Below are 18,583 nucleotides of genomic sequence, written 5' to 3'. Positions count from 1 at the left end.
ATTAACACTTTACCATCATGTGCACCCATTAATAGCCTATAACATATTCAAGATATAGGCCACTATGTGGTGTGTTATGTGTATTGACGCTTCATAACCTATACGCTAGGCTGTGAGAAAGTTTCTACGAGCTGAATACGTGCTATCTCTAAAATATGCCCGCATGACATTGGCCTACTTATTATTCTGAGTGGGATTTATTAAGAGTTATTTCCAGTTTTCACAATCACAGCTTGCAGCATTGGAATGCAGTTCAAGTCGTCTATATGCACCCTGTAGAACCGAATTTGTGTTTACAATTAACAACCGCAAATTCGCCTCTACGGGAATATATGGGCGATTTCAATACCTCTGTGTCAGATAGAACGTAATAGCCCATCAAGAACATCTGATAATGCTTCAATGGATGTAAGCAAATGTCTAACCTTTGGAAGATGGAGAATGAGAGGGAAGGTGGGGCAGCAAAGAGAGAGAGTGGGAGAGACGGAGCGAGATAGAAACCTGGAGAGAGAATGTTCTAGGAAACCGTAAAGCGCGCGTGCGAGCGGGCATCATTTGAAGCGATTGATTTACTGCATTTACAGCCTAATAAAACTCAAACAACAAGGGGGGTTCTAATAAATAAGCCATTCTAACTTTTATGTGTCGTTTTTATTTTTATCCAATAAAAACTGACACGGCAATGATGCCTGTTATTTAGGAAGTAGACAGTTAACCTGGAGGTTCAGCTCTCAGTCGCTCTGATATAGATCGTGAGGGGGACTCCGTCTGTAATTCGCCAGGCCATTATCACTCATAGGGTCACTATTCAACCATAACTGCTGGTCCATTGCAACTACAGTTGCCAACTACTCCTTATTTTACCACCAATACCACGACCTAATGCTATGTTCTAGTCTTCGGTTTACACAAGATTAAAAATTGCAATGGCAATATTGTTGTTGTTATAACAAGCCTACAATAGGATAGGAATGGCCTAATAGCCTATTAAGCATATTAGTATAATTATTGGCCTATTCATATCGTGAAAATCAGCATTAGAATTATTCTATTATCATATTAGTAGCATTGTACTGGTAGTAGCATCATCCTCATTGGTTTAGAATGGTTGAATTGACCCTGTGCGTAATGGTCTCCAAACGATTGGCTTGTCAATGATCAATACGGCCCAATTAATTAGACGTGTGTTATCGTAAGAATGTTGTCCTCCTTTTCTTCAGATATCTGTTATCTTATATCATTGTTAGCCATTGGGTGTGATTGTGAATGCATTCTGCTGTCATGGTTTAAGAATGGAGTGGTTTATCTGTACTTAACCGCATAGTTCACACCAATTTATGCCATTGTTACTTTGTTCTGTTTGTTTTGGTGTGTATTTTTCCGAGTCATGTCACGATACCTTTGCTCTCCTCAGTCCCTGCCTGAGATGTGTGTATATATGACTTTCTGTTTCCTCACATAGCCTCCAATGGATCTTCACCACTTTCTGCCCTATTCAGTCATTTCATACTGATCTTGGTCGAAGAGCCGAGGCCTTGCCTCGAGAAAACACTCTCACACAAAGGCAACAAAAATATTCGAATAAATGTTTGGTTCCTTATCCGGGAACTACCTCGCCAGCTGCCATTGGACTGCTGTATCACGTGGTTAAAGTAACTTTACAGGGTCGCTTGCTAGTAGGAGGGCTTTATGGACCAGAAAAACGACAAAGGTAGAAAAAATATTTTTCACTCCAGAAATTAATGATCATGAGCTCGTATTTGATGGACTCTAGCTACATCGATCCGAAATTTCCTCCTTGCGAGGAATATTCACAAAATAGCTACATCCCAGAACACAGCCCTGAATACTACAGCCGCACGAGAGACACCGGCTACCAGCATCACCACCAGGAGTTGTATCCTCCGCGAGTGACCTACCAGGAGCGCCCGTATAACTGTGTAAGCATCCCCGAGCCCGAGCCCCAGACCGGCCATGGGCTCACACACTCGGGGAATATGCTTGCGGGGAAGGCACATACATCTCCATGTGAACCCTTGCCACTGTTACCCACATCCCCTACCACCCCACCGATTGCGCCGCCTGCCTGCATCCAAGCCGCCCCGGAGCAACCCACCAGCTCTGCCTTGGCTAAGCAGCCTGTAGTGTACCCATGGATGAAGAAAATCCACGTCAGTATCGGTAGGCAATCTGTGTTGTTATTCTCTTTACTCGCTCTCCCTACCTCTCGTGCTCTCTCTTCCCCTCTTTCACCCCTATTTTACCTATATATCGCCTGACCTATAACCGGCTCGTGCTACGTACGTTAAGAGAGCAGCCCCTTTGAAATGGCACATATGATGTGGATTTACGAGTCAGCATTGGCAATTACACCCGCCATAAATTTTATAGCGGAGGCACTAGTCTGGACAGTTGTATTGCCATGTGGCTTTTTCTGTTATGTATGTGTCAGAGGGAGGAGAAAGTGAGCGAGGGAAAAAAGGGCTAAGGATTTTTTTTAAATATAATGTAGAATAAATTATTCAGCTGCTCTCTCGCAGTGGAGAAAGTGCTACCCATTATAGAGCCCACGAGTCGAGTCACTGACTGTGAAATATTTTATTGGGGATTAGATAATAGTGATTTCATTCTATTGGGGATTAGATAATAGTGATTTCATTCTCCATTCACATCTCTATTTCTTTTCATATTTCAATTCACGCCAATCTTGCTTCCCTCCTATTTCTTCTTCTTTTCCTTTCCCTTTCTCCTCTCTTCTACTGACCTCTACAAACCTCTCAGCGAATCCCAATTACAATGGAGCAGACGCAAAGCGGTCCAGGACTGCTTACACTCGCCAGCAGGTCTTAGAACTGGAGAAGGAGTTCCACTATAACCGCTACCTAACTCGGCGAAGACGCATCGAGATCGCCCACACCCTGGTTCTCTCCGAGCGCCAGATCAAAATTTGGTTTCAGAACCGAAGAATGAAGTGGAAAAAAGACCATAGGCTACCCAACACGAAAGTGAGATCTTCCTCCTCATCCAACACTAGCGCGACCTCCGGGTCCAACACAGCGTCCACAACAGCCAGCACTCTCCCGCGTGCTGTGGGCTCCAACACCGTGCCAGCTTCCCAGGAACTCTCTCGAGTCTCCGTAGTCGAACGAGACCAGGATATTACAAGGTTATAGACACAAAATAGTATCTGACAAAGAGAAGGAAAAAACAACGGATTATTTATTTAAAAAAATATATATTCTTTTTATATATATATAATTGTTCCTATAGTGTTCTTGTGCGTAAACGGGTTTTTCTTCTCAGTCCACAGTTATTCAAGTATGCATGTTATATAGCATGGATTACTGCAGATACTGTACCAACGGATTATTACGGTTATCAGGGTTTATTTATTTATTATATCATTTTTTGTTATTTTTTAGTAAGTTGTTCTGACGAATAATATACATTATCAAAGTATTTGCCTGTGGCAGAATACGTAGCTGTCAGTAGACTTATACAAACACAATCGTTTTATTTATTCTCTGAAAAATAATGTTAGGGTAATCTATTTATTTAGGCTATTCATCTCAGAGGTGACAGTAACAATAGCCAGTTTTTATTTTGCAATACATGTGAATCAGTGAAATGTTGTGATTTATTTTTCAGCACAACCTCTTATCAAGCAAAGTCAGTGAGGGTGGTGTGTTTTGTGATTACATTTTGTGATTTGGATTTATTTTAATTGATCATTGTAAAATGCAACAAAATACGTTTAGTGTTTTTGTGATAATCGTAGTGCTCAATAAAACCGTGTCGAGTAGTTTAGAATACGTTTGAGTCATCTTTATTTACGAATTCAGCATAAAAACTAATATTCTATTTACATGTGACCTACACCATGTTTTGAAAATGTATTAATGTAAGAGATGGGGAACCCTTGAGCGTCCCCATTGCAAACGAAGAAGTGCTCGGACTTTAAAGTGGTAGGCCTATATGTCATCGGATTAACTGATTGATAACTTCCCTTAGAGCAGTTCCATTCTTCTATGAGTAAGAGGGGCAGAGGTTTTTCCGAGTCATCTCACATGAATAGCCCTTTCAGAGTTCACCAAAAGGTTGAAAATGTTTTCCCCAAATTCAAATGCACATTATGCATTGTTAAAACTTAAACTAATGCCATAGAATGTTTTTGCAAACAAAGTTTGATTCATACGAGCACAGGTGACGTGTTTCAAGCAGGCTACCAACAATGTTATGGACCCGCGTGCGCATTTCCATAAGCCTATGTGTAACTGTTTTGCACATATGGACTATTAAACATAACTAAACCTATGAAAGCCTCAAAAAATTGGCTATAACTTAAAAAATATGTGTATATTGTATTATGTTATTTCAAGACACATTTTTAATTGTAGAAAACAATTACAAATATTTTAATTGTAGAAAACACCGAATTCGTCTAGTTATTCTATGAAAAACTATTCATGCACACACAGTCGTACCCCAAATCAAACCAGCTAGTATGTCTCTTCAATCTAAAGTGATTTTAAAATGTATAGGTTAGACTGCTATTAGCAGCGTTATAAAACTCACTGCAGCTTCGTAGCCCACAGATTCACTTTCAATCTACAATTTTCAAGAGTTGTATTCCAAGCCATTTTCACATGCAAATAACACTTGATATCTTCTATAGGTTATCTGTAGTGCTCAAGGGGATGACATTCCAAGCAAAATACTTTTCAAAACTGTTAACAAAGTCTTATATGACAACAAAATCATAAATGTTTTGTTATAATATGTGTATAAGTTAATAACAGCTAGATGTCTACAGATTGTGGCGTTAATTGCCTGAGGCCCAAATACTGCTAGTGAGCATCACCGTATAGACTGAAGTTGTAAGCCTTGATATTCTAAGTCTTAAAGGAAAATACCACTCAATATCTTTTGGTATTTGTTTCATTAGTCCACTGTTGATACATTCACAAGATGTTTTGCATGTCAGTAATTAAGTTTTCAAGATATAGAACTGTCAAAATACAGAAAAGGTCACAGTATGATGAGTTTGGCAGTTTTTGAGTGGAATATTCCTCTAATATACATGTTCCTATCTTAGCATGGACCTCTCAGCTCTTTCTTATAGAACAAAGCGACATGGGCCTTTCGGAGTTTCACTTGGCCATGACTTTCGGGGAGAGTGGAACCCCTCCAGATCCACCCACCGTTCTGGCTGCCATTATACTCCCGGACACCGGTGAGAAATGAGGGTGTATGCATACCGAAATCGCCGCCTCCCAGTGATCTGTTTTCCATAGCCTACCACTCTGTCGCCCTATAGCGCGGCTGAAAAGGGCAATCGTATTGATTTTTTTTTCAGGCGGACGGTATAAAAGACTGGGGTTCAGGCGGGGGACACGTTTTCTGTGCCATTAGCTTATTTCCAGTCCGGGATGCTCGACAATTTCAACGGCCTGACATGCCCGGTCAAGCTCCCTCGACTTGCAACTTCGACTTGTAACTTGTGTGTATGTCTTCATGGGGTTGCCTTGATTGTGGATGTTTGTTCTACGTCAATTGACCTGTGGAGAGTGTGTGTGATGTGATTTGTTAATTGCCCTGATGCTGTAACCTATCTGTGACCTCTAACTACAAATATGAAGCCTAAAATCTCATTATGCCTTAATACCGTAAGTGCGTGAGTAAAGTCTGAAATTAATAGCCTATAACAAAGCTTAGTTTACGATTATTAACATGTAATACACCTGAGGCTATTTAACACAAAAAATGTCGTATAGGCCTGTATAAAAACATACAAGGTTTATGGGGAGAAATTGGTCCTGTGTTGCAACGTCAGCATCGTGGGTTCGATTCCCACTGGGACCATCCATACCAACATGTTTCTAAGCGCTATTGTAAGACACTTTAGATAAAAGTGTTTACTAAATTACTAAAGTGTATTTTTAGGTCTATACACTGAGTGTACAAAACATTAGGAACACCTTCCTAATATTGTATTGCACCCCCTTTTGCCCTCAGAACAGCCTCAATTTGTTGGGGAATGGACTCTACAACGTGTCGAAAGCGTTCCACAGGGATTCTGGCCCATGTTGACTCAATTCTTCCCACAGTTGTGTCAAGTTGGCTGGATGTCCATGGGTGGTCGACCGTTCTTGATACACACCGGAAACTGTTGAGCGTGAAAAACCTAGCAGCTGCAGTTTTTGTCACACTCAAACCGATGCGTCTGGCACCTACTACCATACCCCGTTCGGAGGCACTTGAAACTTTGTTCTTGCCCATTTACCCGCTGAATGGCACACATGCACATTCCATGTCTCAAGGCTTAAAAAACCTTCTTTAACCTTTCTCCCCTTCATCTACACTGACTGAAGTGAATTTAACAAGTGACATCAATAATGGATCATAGCTTTCCCCTGGATTCACCTGGTCAGTCTGTCATGGAAAAAGTAGGTGTTCCTAATGTTTTGTACACAGTGTATATTTAGCATTAAATCGTTTTTTATTACTTTTGGTTAAATGATAAATAGTACAGCTAGTAGCCTAGCTTTAAATTGTGTTTTTAAAATTCAATATTTATCTCAATGTGTCATCCTCTCAGTACAGGCGTTAACCTACCAGATATATATCCGAGCATTTTAGCGTACCAAATATATCCACTATTTTCAATAGGCCTATAGGCAGCACACGTGTTCATCCATCTAGTAGGCTAAAACTTTTACAGTACCACCTCCTAATACTTCCCAAGTGTCTTTGACGGGACAGAGAGAGATGTGTGTGTATGTCAGGATTGGATTGATTGGCTACATCATCGGGTTTCTGCACTTACGTTGACATTTCTGAGCGACCAGTGTCAGTGATGAATACACGTCCATTCCATTTTCATATTCATATTCATATTGGCAAAAATAATCGATATCTATGACTAACATCATTGCATTTTCTAATGAAAAGGCTGAGTCAGAAAAGTGTTGAGGAGCAATTGATAGGTTGTAAAATGAATTTCGATGTAACCAGCAACTCCAACAACGAAAACACACAATTGTCGTGATAATAACCTAGAACATGCCTATTTTCTCAAATACAACTATTTTATGTAACAAATACTTTACCAAAAGGATGTTTGCATTAGCTTAATCTTTTTGATTTCAGTGAATCCTTAAGTGTTTCAGAATGTCTTGAAACGGAATTGGCCTTTTTTGTTTTTGAATCTTTGGTGAGTGAACATAGGTGGGGTGTGTGGACTGTATGTTTCTGGCGGTAGGGTCAAGTCTCTGGATTTTACTGTTGTTTGCGAGCAATGATAAATATTTAAACACCCAATGACATATTTACTTGTGAGTTCGTGTCTGGCAACGAAAAGGGTCATGACCCTACTTGAGACAGGGATGGACACTTTAGAGGAGAGGGAGGAGAAGAGGTGTAGCAGAGACCCACTCAGCGCTGTGGTATGGGTTATGGACCACTGGCTGTATTGGCACCGAACTAGGCTATTATGCAGGTGCAATGGGCATGGCACACGGACAGACATTTCCTCTCAGGTCAACGAATCCTTCCTTCAGATATGATGCGAGGAGTGATGAAGGACTGGATCGAACTTTGTCTTTTTGTAAAAGGATTTAGCCTATAAACAATATGTTTTTAACTTTGAAGTTTAAAGGGATTTAGTAGTATGTAGTATTTAGACTTTTCGTGTAATTTGGTAGCCTACAAAAATCCGTGTGTAGGCTAGGGGCTCGAAATAAATCATTATTTCTTAAGCCTAAATTTCCCCAAATGGGTCTTTATGACGTGATATTGTAATATCTTAAACAATACATCCGTCTTCAATTCAGACAGCCTCATGTTGGCAAGCACCCTTGATAGTTGTGTGTCTACAGGCCTAAGGCCGTTTTAATAGGCTGAGAAAAGTGCGATCAAACTTGCAATTAGCCCTATAGGCCAATTGGTTTAACCATAAAATTACTCAAAACATGATGCTTTGTGTAATTCAGTGGGCTTATATACAGCTTTCTGTGTCGCTGCATGCCTGGAGGAGTCCCCAGCCCCTGGGCTGTTTTGGAACTGTGCAGTGTCTTTCCAGCATTCCTCCTTCTCATTCTGATTTATGGCAAGTTTTGCTCTCATGTCCCTCAAAAATGCGGAACTCTTCCACAAGACATGGAAGGGTTTTGGAATAGGCCAGGCTATGTGGGAGGATATATAGGCTACAGCTGCAGCCAATGGCTTCCTAATTTACACACGCACGCACGCACAAGCACACACACAAATACAAATAAACACACACACACGCGCGCGCACGCATCCGGGGAGAAGGGAACATCTGCTGTGCTTCGGAGTTTGAATAAGGAAGCGGCTAGATTTATAACACATCACCAATGAGAGGGCCTCCCTTTTTATTCAATAGCCAGACGACCTCTGTTTCAACCCTGGGCTCCTATACTACCGCCATGATGCACATAATACTCTCCTGCACACTGAAACCATCGGCCAACTCCCAATAGAGAAGGAATCAGCTAAGCTACCGATGTGAAATCCAAATGGTAAACTATTTATAGAAAATATTTTTCTAATAACTTGGTCATTTGATAAAATTATCACAAAAAGGCTGTGTCGTTTAGGACCTCTCCCTGTAACCTATCACATGTGATGTGATGAAAAATTATTCTTTAGCCTACATGAAACAAAACTATTTTCATATTATCATGTGTTATCCGATGTACTTCATATACATTGTAAGGAATCATTTTTGCGAAAGGTGGCTAGTATTTTCATATAGGTCTACAAGTCCCCTCACAAATCACATACACACCCTTAAGGGAGTTTTGCAAGTCAAATAATCTGTTGGCCGTGTCAACATGTTCTCTCAGAAAATATGTGGTCTAAGAGAATGACAGATTTATATTACTTGCTACTTTCAAGTTTACAAAATTGTAAGTTATTCGCCAATAGCCCGTTTTAAGTCATGTGATGGATGACAAATATTGCAAAACAAAATATTTGGCCAATCTTCAATATCTTTCCATGTCAATTGTCCTTAAGATTATATGCCTGAAGGCTAATTAAAAACTTTGGTGGAATTTTATTTAGATCCATTTGTTAATTGTTTTATTTTGAAGACTCAATGGAATGACAAACATAGGAAATTCAGTTGCATGGTAGCCGCTGGTCGTTGGTATTCCCTCAATGGATCCTCTGTCCACATGTGTCTAACTCACACTTTACACTACAACTTTGCTTGTGGGTAGGTTATGGGTATACTATTATATTCCAAAAAGGATTGTTTACATGAGGGTGGAGGTTGTGTATCCCGAACCTTAATTCCAATTTAATACGGCTTATTAGGAGGATCCACAATTATGCCTTGACAAATAAAGTCTTGTTTGACTCTCCCTCCAGGCCCATGTGTGGAGAATAATACACAGTCCCATCTAGTCCAATGGACAAAACATTGTACTATTTGAGGAGGAGGAGAATATCAAATGGGAAATCTCTATGTGAATGAGCAATACAGTGAGGTCAGTCAGCCTATTCATCCTATCCAGTCACAGATGCAGTGTGAAACATGTCAAAGGAAAATGGCACTCAGAAGATACTTCCACTTCAGATGTATGGGTGTCAACAGTAATCAACAGTAGGCCCGTGCTCTGATACATAAAGCTTTCCCCACACAAACAGTCATGACTGTTTCATCACCAGTGATTATTCTGTCTTGTCAAGAGATTGAATGAAGATGGTGTGTGCTCAAGGCTCCAGCAGGTACTATGACATCATCATTAGATGGGACAGTAGGGCTATCAGGTTATGCTAATGTATATCAACTAAGTTTATCTGGGTAACACACACACACACACACACACACACACAGTGGTGGAAAAAGTACCCACTTCTCATACTTAAGTAAAAGTAAAGATACCTTAAAATAAAATGACTCAAGTAAAAGTGAGTCACCCAGTAAAATACTACTTGAGTAAAAGTCTAAAAGTATTTGGTTTTAAATGTACTTAAGTATCAAAAGTAAAAGTATAAATAATTTAAAATGTCTTATATTAAGCAAACCAAACAACACGATTTTCTTGTTTTTTAAATTTACAGATAGCCATGGGCACTGTTCAACACACTGTTCAACAATTCACAAACGAAGCATTTGTGTTTAGTGAGTCAGCCAGACCAGAGGCAGTAGGGATGACCAGCGATTTTCTCTTGAAAAGTGCATAAATTAGACAATTGTCCTGTCCTGCTAAGCATTCCAAATGTAATGAGTACTTTTGGGTGTCAGGGAAAATGTAAGGAGTAAAAAGTACATTATTTTAAATGTAAAAGTAAAAGTTGCTAAAAATATAAATAGTAAAGTAAAGTACAGATACCTAAAAAAACGACTTAAGTAGTACTTAAAAGTATTTTTTATTAATAAGTACTTTACACCACTGTACACATACACAATAAAAGCTTATATTTGTCTATAGTCTAATAGTCCTCTAATTGACTTGCAACAAATGGTCATGATATTCCTTCATATCACACACAAATATAACAATGTAGGTCATATTTAGGTCATATACTGGTATATCAGCTATCACAATAAACTCTAAACCTATAGCCAAGACATGAGATAATAGTCTATGATAACTGTTAATGAAGCCATGTATAATGCTTATCTAGGTTAAGTGTGGATAATACCTTGTCAAATTAAAACAGTCCCACTCTTCCACCTGTATAAAAGTTCTGATGTGTTGTGAATATAGTTGTGGATGAAGATTTCAAATGGCCTAAACGCCCAATTTAAATTAGATAACTAATTAGCCTACATACATTTTTAAATTATAATTTAAAACTTGTGCTGTCTTGAAACAAGGATTTGCCATCCTGCGAAACGGTCTATCACGTTATTATTGTTCCAACACAACAATTGGTCTCCTCAACCGTCCGCCAACTCAAACTTTTTTATTTTACCCGGCGTTGTTTACAGCAATAGAACGCGATGGAGTCATAAATCTTACCCTGACTGCACCGAGACAGCGCCATTTGTATGCATGGTTCTAACCACTTGCCTATTCACGTCTCCCCAGCTCGCCTCTTGCCTGCTCTCACCCTCAGGTCAGTGTGTCCCCTATATAGACTATCATACCATTTGACCCCAAGGAGAGTGACTGTGTTTGCATGGGGCTGAATCAAAACGTCTTATTGATTGTTTTTATAGTTCATAAGTCACTATCTGCCTGATAAATTCACTAAACAAATTAATAATAAACTCATTGTAACATGTGAGCCTTTTGTCTTATTGACTACATGCCTATAGTTACCAGCAGCACACAGCCAGTTTGACTTATTTGATTCAAATCTTCTTCAATATTTAATTGCAGTTTTTTTCTAATTCCTTTTTATTGATATTTCTTCTCGATATCCCCTAGAACAGCTCAAAGGCAGGGACTAGACATTATAATGGTTTGACAGGGTGAGCTAACGGCAGGCGCGAGTGATGGGAGAGAGGAGAGTAAAAAATGATTTATTGTCGCCATCCCAGTTCACACAGAGTTCACGAGAAGCTGCAGCCTGCTTGTGCATGAAAGGACAGGAACGGCTTGAGCTAGTTTAGCTCTCTGAAGAAAGAGAAAAACAAAATAGAAAAAATCTTAGTAAATTATTACAATTAAAATGTTACTTTAATGGTGTCATACTCTGTAAGTAATAATAATATTATTAATAATAATACATTCATAGTTTTTGTCAGTGTGGTCAAGCAGAATTGAGAGTGATATGGTAGAGTAGTTTTGCTACAGAATGAAGAGATTGCGGATTATATAATTGTACAATATTTGCATGATTTCTTTAATAAATCCAAGTGTTCAATTTAACAATATGATATATTTAGAAACTTTTGCAAAATGTCCGAAGGCTTTGAGAAGGCACAATTTTGCATAGAATTATAATAATTTGACATTTGACTTCTGATAAGCTAAATGTTAGGCAAAATGCCAAGAAAATGTTCCAGTATTGACTTTGTTTAGGCCTATGTCTTTTATGGTGTTCATGGCACATCAGTTATGAGGATTATTTAACATGGGAAATTGCTGTCAAACTTGCCTCTCTTTTGTCTAGGCAGAAATGCTTGTGGGAAATGTATTCATGGGCAGGGTAATAGCAAGTGCAATATCATTTCAATTTAAAATTAAGAAGCGTTTGAGTTGTGTGATTAACATAAGTAAAGACTTTTTATAATTAATTTGCATATTGCTTCTGCATACTTCTCCATGTAACTATTTAGCCCATACCTATAATTTAATTTGGTGCAATGTAGGCCTATTGTCAGGGCTGTTGTTATTGTTTGACGACCTTGCTGGTATTGCTTTCCTTGTTTAAATAAACCTGCCCAGCTTGTACTTACTCACCAGTTCTATCTTGGCAACTTGACAAAATTTTAGAAATCCAAATTAGGTCTACTGATTACAACAATAATACAAATCACAGCAGAATATGTACAGTAGAAGTACATCTTGGCCATGTTCTGTTATAATCTCCACCTGGCACAGCCAGAAGAGGACTGGCCACCCCTCATAGCCTGGTTCCTCTCTAGGTTTCTTCCTAGGTTTTGGCCTTTCTAGGGAGTTTTTCCTAGCCACCGTGCTTCTACACCTACATTGCTCGCTGTTTGGGGTTTTAGGCTGGGTTTCTGTACAACACTTTGAGATATCAGCTGATGTATGAAGGGCTTTATAAATATATTTGATTTCATTTGATGACATTATTTTTTGGAATTTTCCAAGCTGTTTAAAGGAACAGTCACCTTAGTGTATGTAAACTTCTGACCCACTGAAATTATGAAACAGTGAATTATAAGTTAAATAATCTGTCTGTAAACAATTGTTGGAAAAATGACTTGTGTCATGCACAAAGTAGATGTCCTAACTGACATGCCAAAACTCCAGTTTGTTAACAAGAAATTTGTGGAGTGGTTGAAAAACGAGTTTTAATGACTCCAACCTAAGTGTATGTAAGCTTCCGACTTCAACTGTGGCCTAGTCTTATTTTCTATATTAATGACTGTCATTGCCTCTTTATGACTGTATGAGTACCTCTATGGGTAAATGAATATATCCTTCTGTTTACATTATGTTTAATTACATTTGCATTATTGTAATGGGGCAGATGTTTGACTATGTTTGACTGATGTCTCAGACTATTACTAAACTAAATATTGTGGAGGGATATCGGTAAACACATCATTCCCCCATTCCCATCCAAATGTAAGACAGGGAACTATATTGTGTTTATTTTTCTGGCAAATGTGAAATAAATGCAATTTAAGTTTTTGAAGGTCTATGGTTCTGCAAAGACAGAAAACATCTCTCAGTAGAATTGACTAATTTAATTTGTTGCACTTTATATCAACAAAACATCCTTCAAACCACTTTAGGGACTAAGAGAGTATCCTATTCTCTTCAGTGTGGAGGCTACAGGCATTCTCTTCAGTGTGGAGGCTACAGGCATTCTCTTCAGTGTGGAGGCTACAGGCATTCTCTTCAGTGTGGAGGCTACAGGCATTCTCTTCAGTGTGGAGGCTACAGGCATTCTCTTCAATGTGGAGGCTACAGGCATTCTCTTCAGTGTGGAGGCTACAGGCATTCTCTTCAATGTGGAGGCTACAGGCATTCTCTTCAGTGTGGAGGCTACAGGCATTCTCTTCAGTGTGGAGGCTACAGGCATTCTCTTCAGTATGGAGGCTACAGGCATTCTCTTCAGTGTGGAGGATACAGGCATTCTCTTCAGTATGGATGCTACAGGCATTCTCTTCAGTGTGGAGGCTACAGGCATTCTCTTCAATGTGGAGGCTACAGGCATTCTCTTCAGTGTGGAGGCTACAGGCATTCTCTTCAGTGTGGAGGCTACAGGCATTATCTTCAGTGTGGAGGCTACAGGCATTCTCTTCAATGTGGAGGCTACAGGCATTCTCTTCAGTGTGGAGGCTACAGGCATTCTCTTCAGTATGGAGGCTACAGGCATTCTCTTCAGTGTGGAGGATACAGGCATTCTCTTCAGTGTGGAGGCTACAGGCATTCTCTTCAGTATGGAGGCTACAGGCATTCTCTTCAGTGTGGAGGCTACAGGCATTCTCTTCAATGTGGAGGCTACAGGCATTCTCTTCAGTGTGGAGGCTACAGGCATTCTCTTCAGTGTGGAGGCTACAGGCATTCTCTTCAGTGTGGAGGCTACAGGCATTCTCTTCAGTGTGGAGGATACAGGCATTCTCTTCAGTGTGGAGGCTACAGGCATTCTCTTCAGTGTGGAGGATACAGGCATTCTTTTCAGTGTGGAGGATACAGGCATTCTCTTCAGTGTGGAGGCTACAGGCATTCTCTTCAGTGTGGAGGCTACAGGCATTCTCTTCAATGTGGAGGATACAGGCATTCTCTTCAGTGTGGAGGATACAGGCATTATCTTCAGTGTGGAGGATACAGGCATTCTCTTCAGTGTGGTGGATACAGGCATTCTCTTCAGTGTGGAGGCTACAGGCATTCTCTTCAGTATGGAGGCTACAGGCATTTTCTTCAGGGTGGAGGATACAGACATTCTCTTCAGTGTGGAGGATACAGGCATTCTCTTCAGGGTGGAGGCTACAGGCGTTTTCTTCAGTGTGGAGGCTATAGGTGTTTCCATTTACCTAACATTGTGACTCAGGGGGTGGAAGGCAAGCTATATGTGGCATGAAGTCTCCTAAATATGCATTCAATAGTTGTATGAAAGTGGCAAAGCAGGGTAGCTTGTCCTCTAACTGTGGTGTTGGTTCAAGGCCCTGGATGGAAAAAAAGTATTTCTAAAAAACCTAACTCGAATGCTTTGTTAAATGTGAAAATGTCTGCAAATACAAATGTTATTTTCTTCTGTAAATACAATTTTTACAGAAATTGTGTGTGAAGCATTGCATTGCATCATGTCACCAAAATTGACTAATAGTCCATAATTTCTGGTTTTGTATATGTAACCTCAACCCTATGTGTTTTTCTCCCCTGCTTTCTATCTCCCTAGGAATGTCACCTGAGAGGCAAAGTGAGGTGGATCCTGTTCAATGACAAAGACAGCAGATGAGCCTAGCACACCTGTTCCTCTTGGACGGCCACATGGATGGATGCTGTGAGGAACCTGGCTCTTGGGCTCCACCTTGATATGATTCTCTAAGGGAGAATATGACTGCAGCAGCACTTCACTCAGTGCTCTGACAAGGACCTAAGTGTAGAAGCTATGGCCTGCACCCACCTCACTCCTGCAGCAAATGGTGCATCCTCTGATCCCCTATAGTAAACAGAGCTTCAGCGTTGGGAAACAAGAGGAGAAAACAAGGGGGAACTCTAGAGCTTAAGGGGGATCGTTGTTGGATCAGCAGTGATTATGAATTAAGTGACGTTGTCCGTAAGCACATTAAGTTATGATCAGTGAGGGCCGTTGAGAGCAGAGTGCTACACCTCTGAGGACTGTTGTCGACCGGCATGCTAGTGAACACTCCAGCTCCACGGACCCTTACCTGTTCCAGTCGGGTTAATATGATATGTGATGCTACAGTTGGGACATTGGTAGAAGCCTCTCACTATGACAAGTACCTCTGTTAAGATTGTTCTGAGGACACACACACACAAAATATTTAGCTATTTTGCAAACTACCAATATCTGGAGGCCCATTGTGATTCCTCAAGTGAGTTGTTTTCTCATTGCTAAATTAGATGAATGCATTAATTGTATTTTGCTACAGTGTATTAAGATATTCATATTGAATACTGAAACCATTTTTATGTTAAACATATGTATATGTGTTTTATACACCTGTGATAATGACACACCACCAAATATTATGGAAGCCATAAACTATGGAAAAAACAGATTGAAATTAAATGTGTTGTACAGATTGTGAAATTGTTTATTAAATGCTTTAATATGAGAGTTGATGGTATTTCTCTAGTTTGTGTCTTTTGAACTGAGCAATGTAAATGTGATGCATGTTCAAATTAGAAATGCAATTAATAAGATGACATACTGTGAAAGAGAGGGATTCATTACCAGTGACAAATAGACAGTCTGTGTTCCTTGTTGTATGGAAAACACACTAAAAACACACAATACACATAATTTCCTAGTCCATAAATACAATGTGAATCATTCCCAAATTAGGAGAAAGAAGCGAGCCATGCCTTTGTCAGCAGACTGCTGTGAGATCAACACCATTTTCTTGCAAATCAAATCAAATGTTATTAGTCACATGCTTCGGGAACAACAGGTGTAGACACAGTGAAATACTTACTAACGACCCTTCCCAACAATGCAGAGTGAAAGAAAATAGAAAAGTAAAACACGTAATAATAAATACACAATGAGTCACGATAACTTGGCTATACTGTATGTACATATAAGTAGGAATAAGAGATAATAAACAGTAGCAACAGCGTATGTGATCTATCAAAAAAGTTAGTGCAAAAAGGGTCAATGCAGATAGTTAAACAGTTATCAAAATAGCTACCCTGACAAAGTATTTAGCATTCTTAAGGCTTGAGGGTAGAAGTTTTTCAGGATTCTGCTGGTTCCAGACCTGGTGCATCGGTACTGTTTGCCGTGCAGTAGCAGAAAGAACAGTCTAGGACTGGAATCTTTGACAATTTTTAGGACCTTTCTCTGACACAGCTTGGTATAGAGGTCCTGGATGGCAGAGAGCTTGGCTCCAGTAATGTACTGGGCCGTACGCATTACCCTCTATAGCGCCTTGCGGTGTTGTAGCAAAGCAAGATGCTCTCAATGGTGCAGCTGTAGAACTTTTATAGGATCTGAGGGCACATGCCACATTTCTTCAGCCTCCTGAGCGGGAAGAGGCGTTGTCATGCCCTCTTCACGACTGTGTTGGTGTGTGTGGACCATGATAGATCCTTAGTGATGTGGACACTGAGGAACTTGAGCTCTCGACCCGCTCCACTACAGACCGTCGATGTGAATGGGGGCGCACTCAGCCCTTAGTTTCCTGTAGTCCACGATTAGCACCTTTGTCTTGCTGACGTTGAGGAATAGGTTGTTGTCCCTGCACCACACTGCCAGGTCTCTGACCTCCTCCCTGTAGAACACAATGTTAGCTCCTGCATCAGTGCATAGTAATATTATCCCTGCATTGCAATCAAATCCTGCTTTGTCTTTCTGTTTTCATCCTAGCTTAGTCTGATACGCTTTGAGGTTAAACAGTTTTTGCCAAATAATGACTACAGATTATAATAATAACATTTATGAGAATATGTAAATAATTATTATCAAAGAATTACAGTGAAGTCTATTTGATATTTGAAGTGTTTATTTGTCTCTCATCCATATTACTCTCTCTCATTCTCCCTAACCCTTTCTTTTCCCCCTCAACCTCCCTCCCTCCCTGTCTCCCTCCCGCCCGCCCTATCTGTCTCTCTGTCTGCTTCTCTGATGGTGTTTGCAGTGGCTGGCTGTATGCTGTGTATGCGGATGCTGTTATTGTAAATACGCCACTGCATTATCATCTGTCACCCACGCAGTCAGAGAAGTGGGCTTAATGGTCGAGTTGGCCTGCCAATGGCCCCTGTTTGTGACACTAGCAAATGCCAACTCTGTGCTACACGCCTCACGCTCTGCCATTCTAATTCTGTTATTACTGTCATATGACTATTATTCACAGCCACAAGAGAACAAGAGGAGGAGGAGAAATACACCAGCGCAATTAATGCAACTCAATCTACAAGAACGCAACACATGGAGACCCTCTCTTTATGCAGATTTCACATATGGAACTTGAGAACTTCAATTGAGGTCTTAGCGAATAGAGAATTCTAGAAATTGTGTTGAAATTACTCATTATTATTCATTGAAGGTTTTTCATAACCCTATAGTAAAAAAGAAATGAAAACTAGCCTACTATTGTGAATTACAATTATGTTTGTTTTTCCCTTCATCATTTAGCATTACCCTGGAGGCCCTGCACTGCAGTACTGGAGTTACAAGATGGAGTAAACAGCATAACCCAATGACTCCAGAAGCCTCATCCAGACACCAGGGAAACAGCTTACCCTATGTTCTGTGTTACATTACCTGAAGGGGTCATGCTGGCGGCCCAAGTCATTGCTGAATAACGACAGTTTGGTCTAATCACACTCAGATTGAAATTATGTAAATGTGGGAACAGATGCAGATGAGAGAGCATTTCGGCGACACATGGCTCCAAATCCCACGGCTGTTACTCAAAAGAGGAACTCCAAGTACTGGCAGCAATGCTGGAGGAAAGACTCAATGACCCACACCAAACAAGTGGTTTCTCTGCTTGCCTGTTTTTGATTGTGTTTATTTGTTATTGCCTCTGGTGGTCCAACCAAGCCTGCTGTTCAAACTTCTCACTTTGTTCTTCCGTTTTTCTTTTCTTCCCTGCATCAAGTAATGCTGTGGTTAAGAAATGTAGAGTGTGAATACGCTTAGTGATTGAATAATACTGTGTGTCTGTATGTGTGTGTCTGTGTGTGTGTGACTTCTGAAGGCGTATACATATTATCATTAGCTCAATTTTATGCCTCCTAGATGAGTCAAGATCCTTCAAAAGATGTGA

The 18,583-nt window shown here is 40.1% G+C and overlaps 1 protein-coding gene across 1 annotated transcript; it reads left to right on the top strand.

Annotated features, from left to right (window-relative positions):
- Nucleotides 1–835: 835 nt before the first annotated feature.
- LOC129815427 (homeobox protein Hox-C4a-like) lies at nucleotides 836–3,810 on the top strand. The gene is made up of 2 exons (XM_055869257.1): nucleotides 836–2,181; nucleotides 2,782–3,810. The coding sequence occupies exons 1-2, from the start codon at nucleotides 1,743–1,745 to the stop codon at nucleotides 3,171–3,173; spliced, it is 831 nt and encodes a 276-aa protein (XP_055725232.1). The 5' UTR covers nucleotides 836–1,742; the 3' UTR covers nucleotides 3,174–3,810.
- Nucleotides 3,811–18,583: the final 14,773 nt, after the last annotated feature.

This window comes from Salvelinus fontinalis, chromosome 18 (assembly GCF_029448725.1).
Source record: "Salvelinus fontinalis isolate EN_2023a chromosome 18, ASM2944872v1, whole genome shotgun sequence".
Classification (NCBI taxonomy): domain Eukaryota; kingdom Metazoa; phylum Chordata; class Actinopteri; order Salmoniformes; family Salmonidae; genus Salvelinus; species Salvelinus fontinalis.
Note: the sequence above shows the minus strand (reverse complement) of the source record. Positions and strands in the feature narration are given on the sequence as shown.

What these genes read in the sequence shown, in the direction of transcription:
- LOC129815427 (XM_055869257.1), top strand. Translation starts at nt 1,743, where the DNA reads ATGATCATGAGCTCGTATTTGATGGACTCTAGCTACATCGATCCGAAA. An exon ending in GAAAATCCACGTCAGTATCG is followed by an intron (nt 2,182 to 2,781) that starts GTAGGCAATCTG and finishes CAAACCTCTCAG; the next exon opens with CGAATCCCAATTACAATGGA.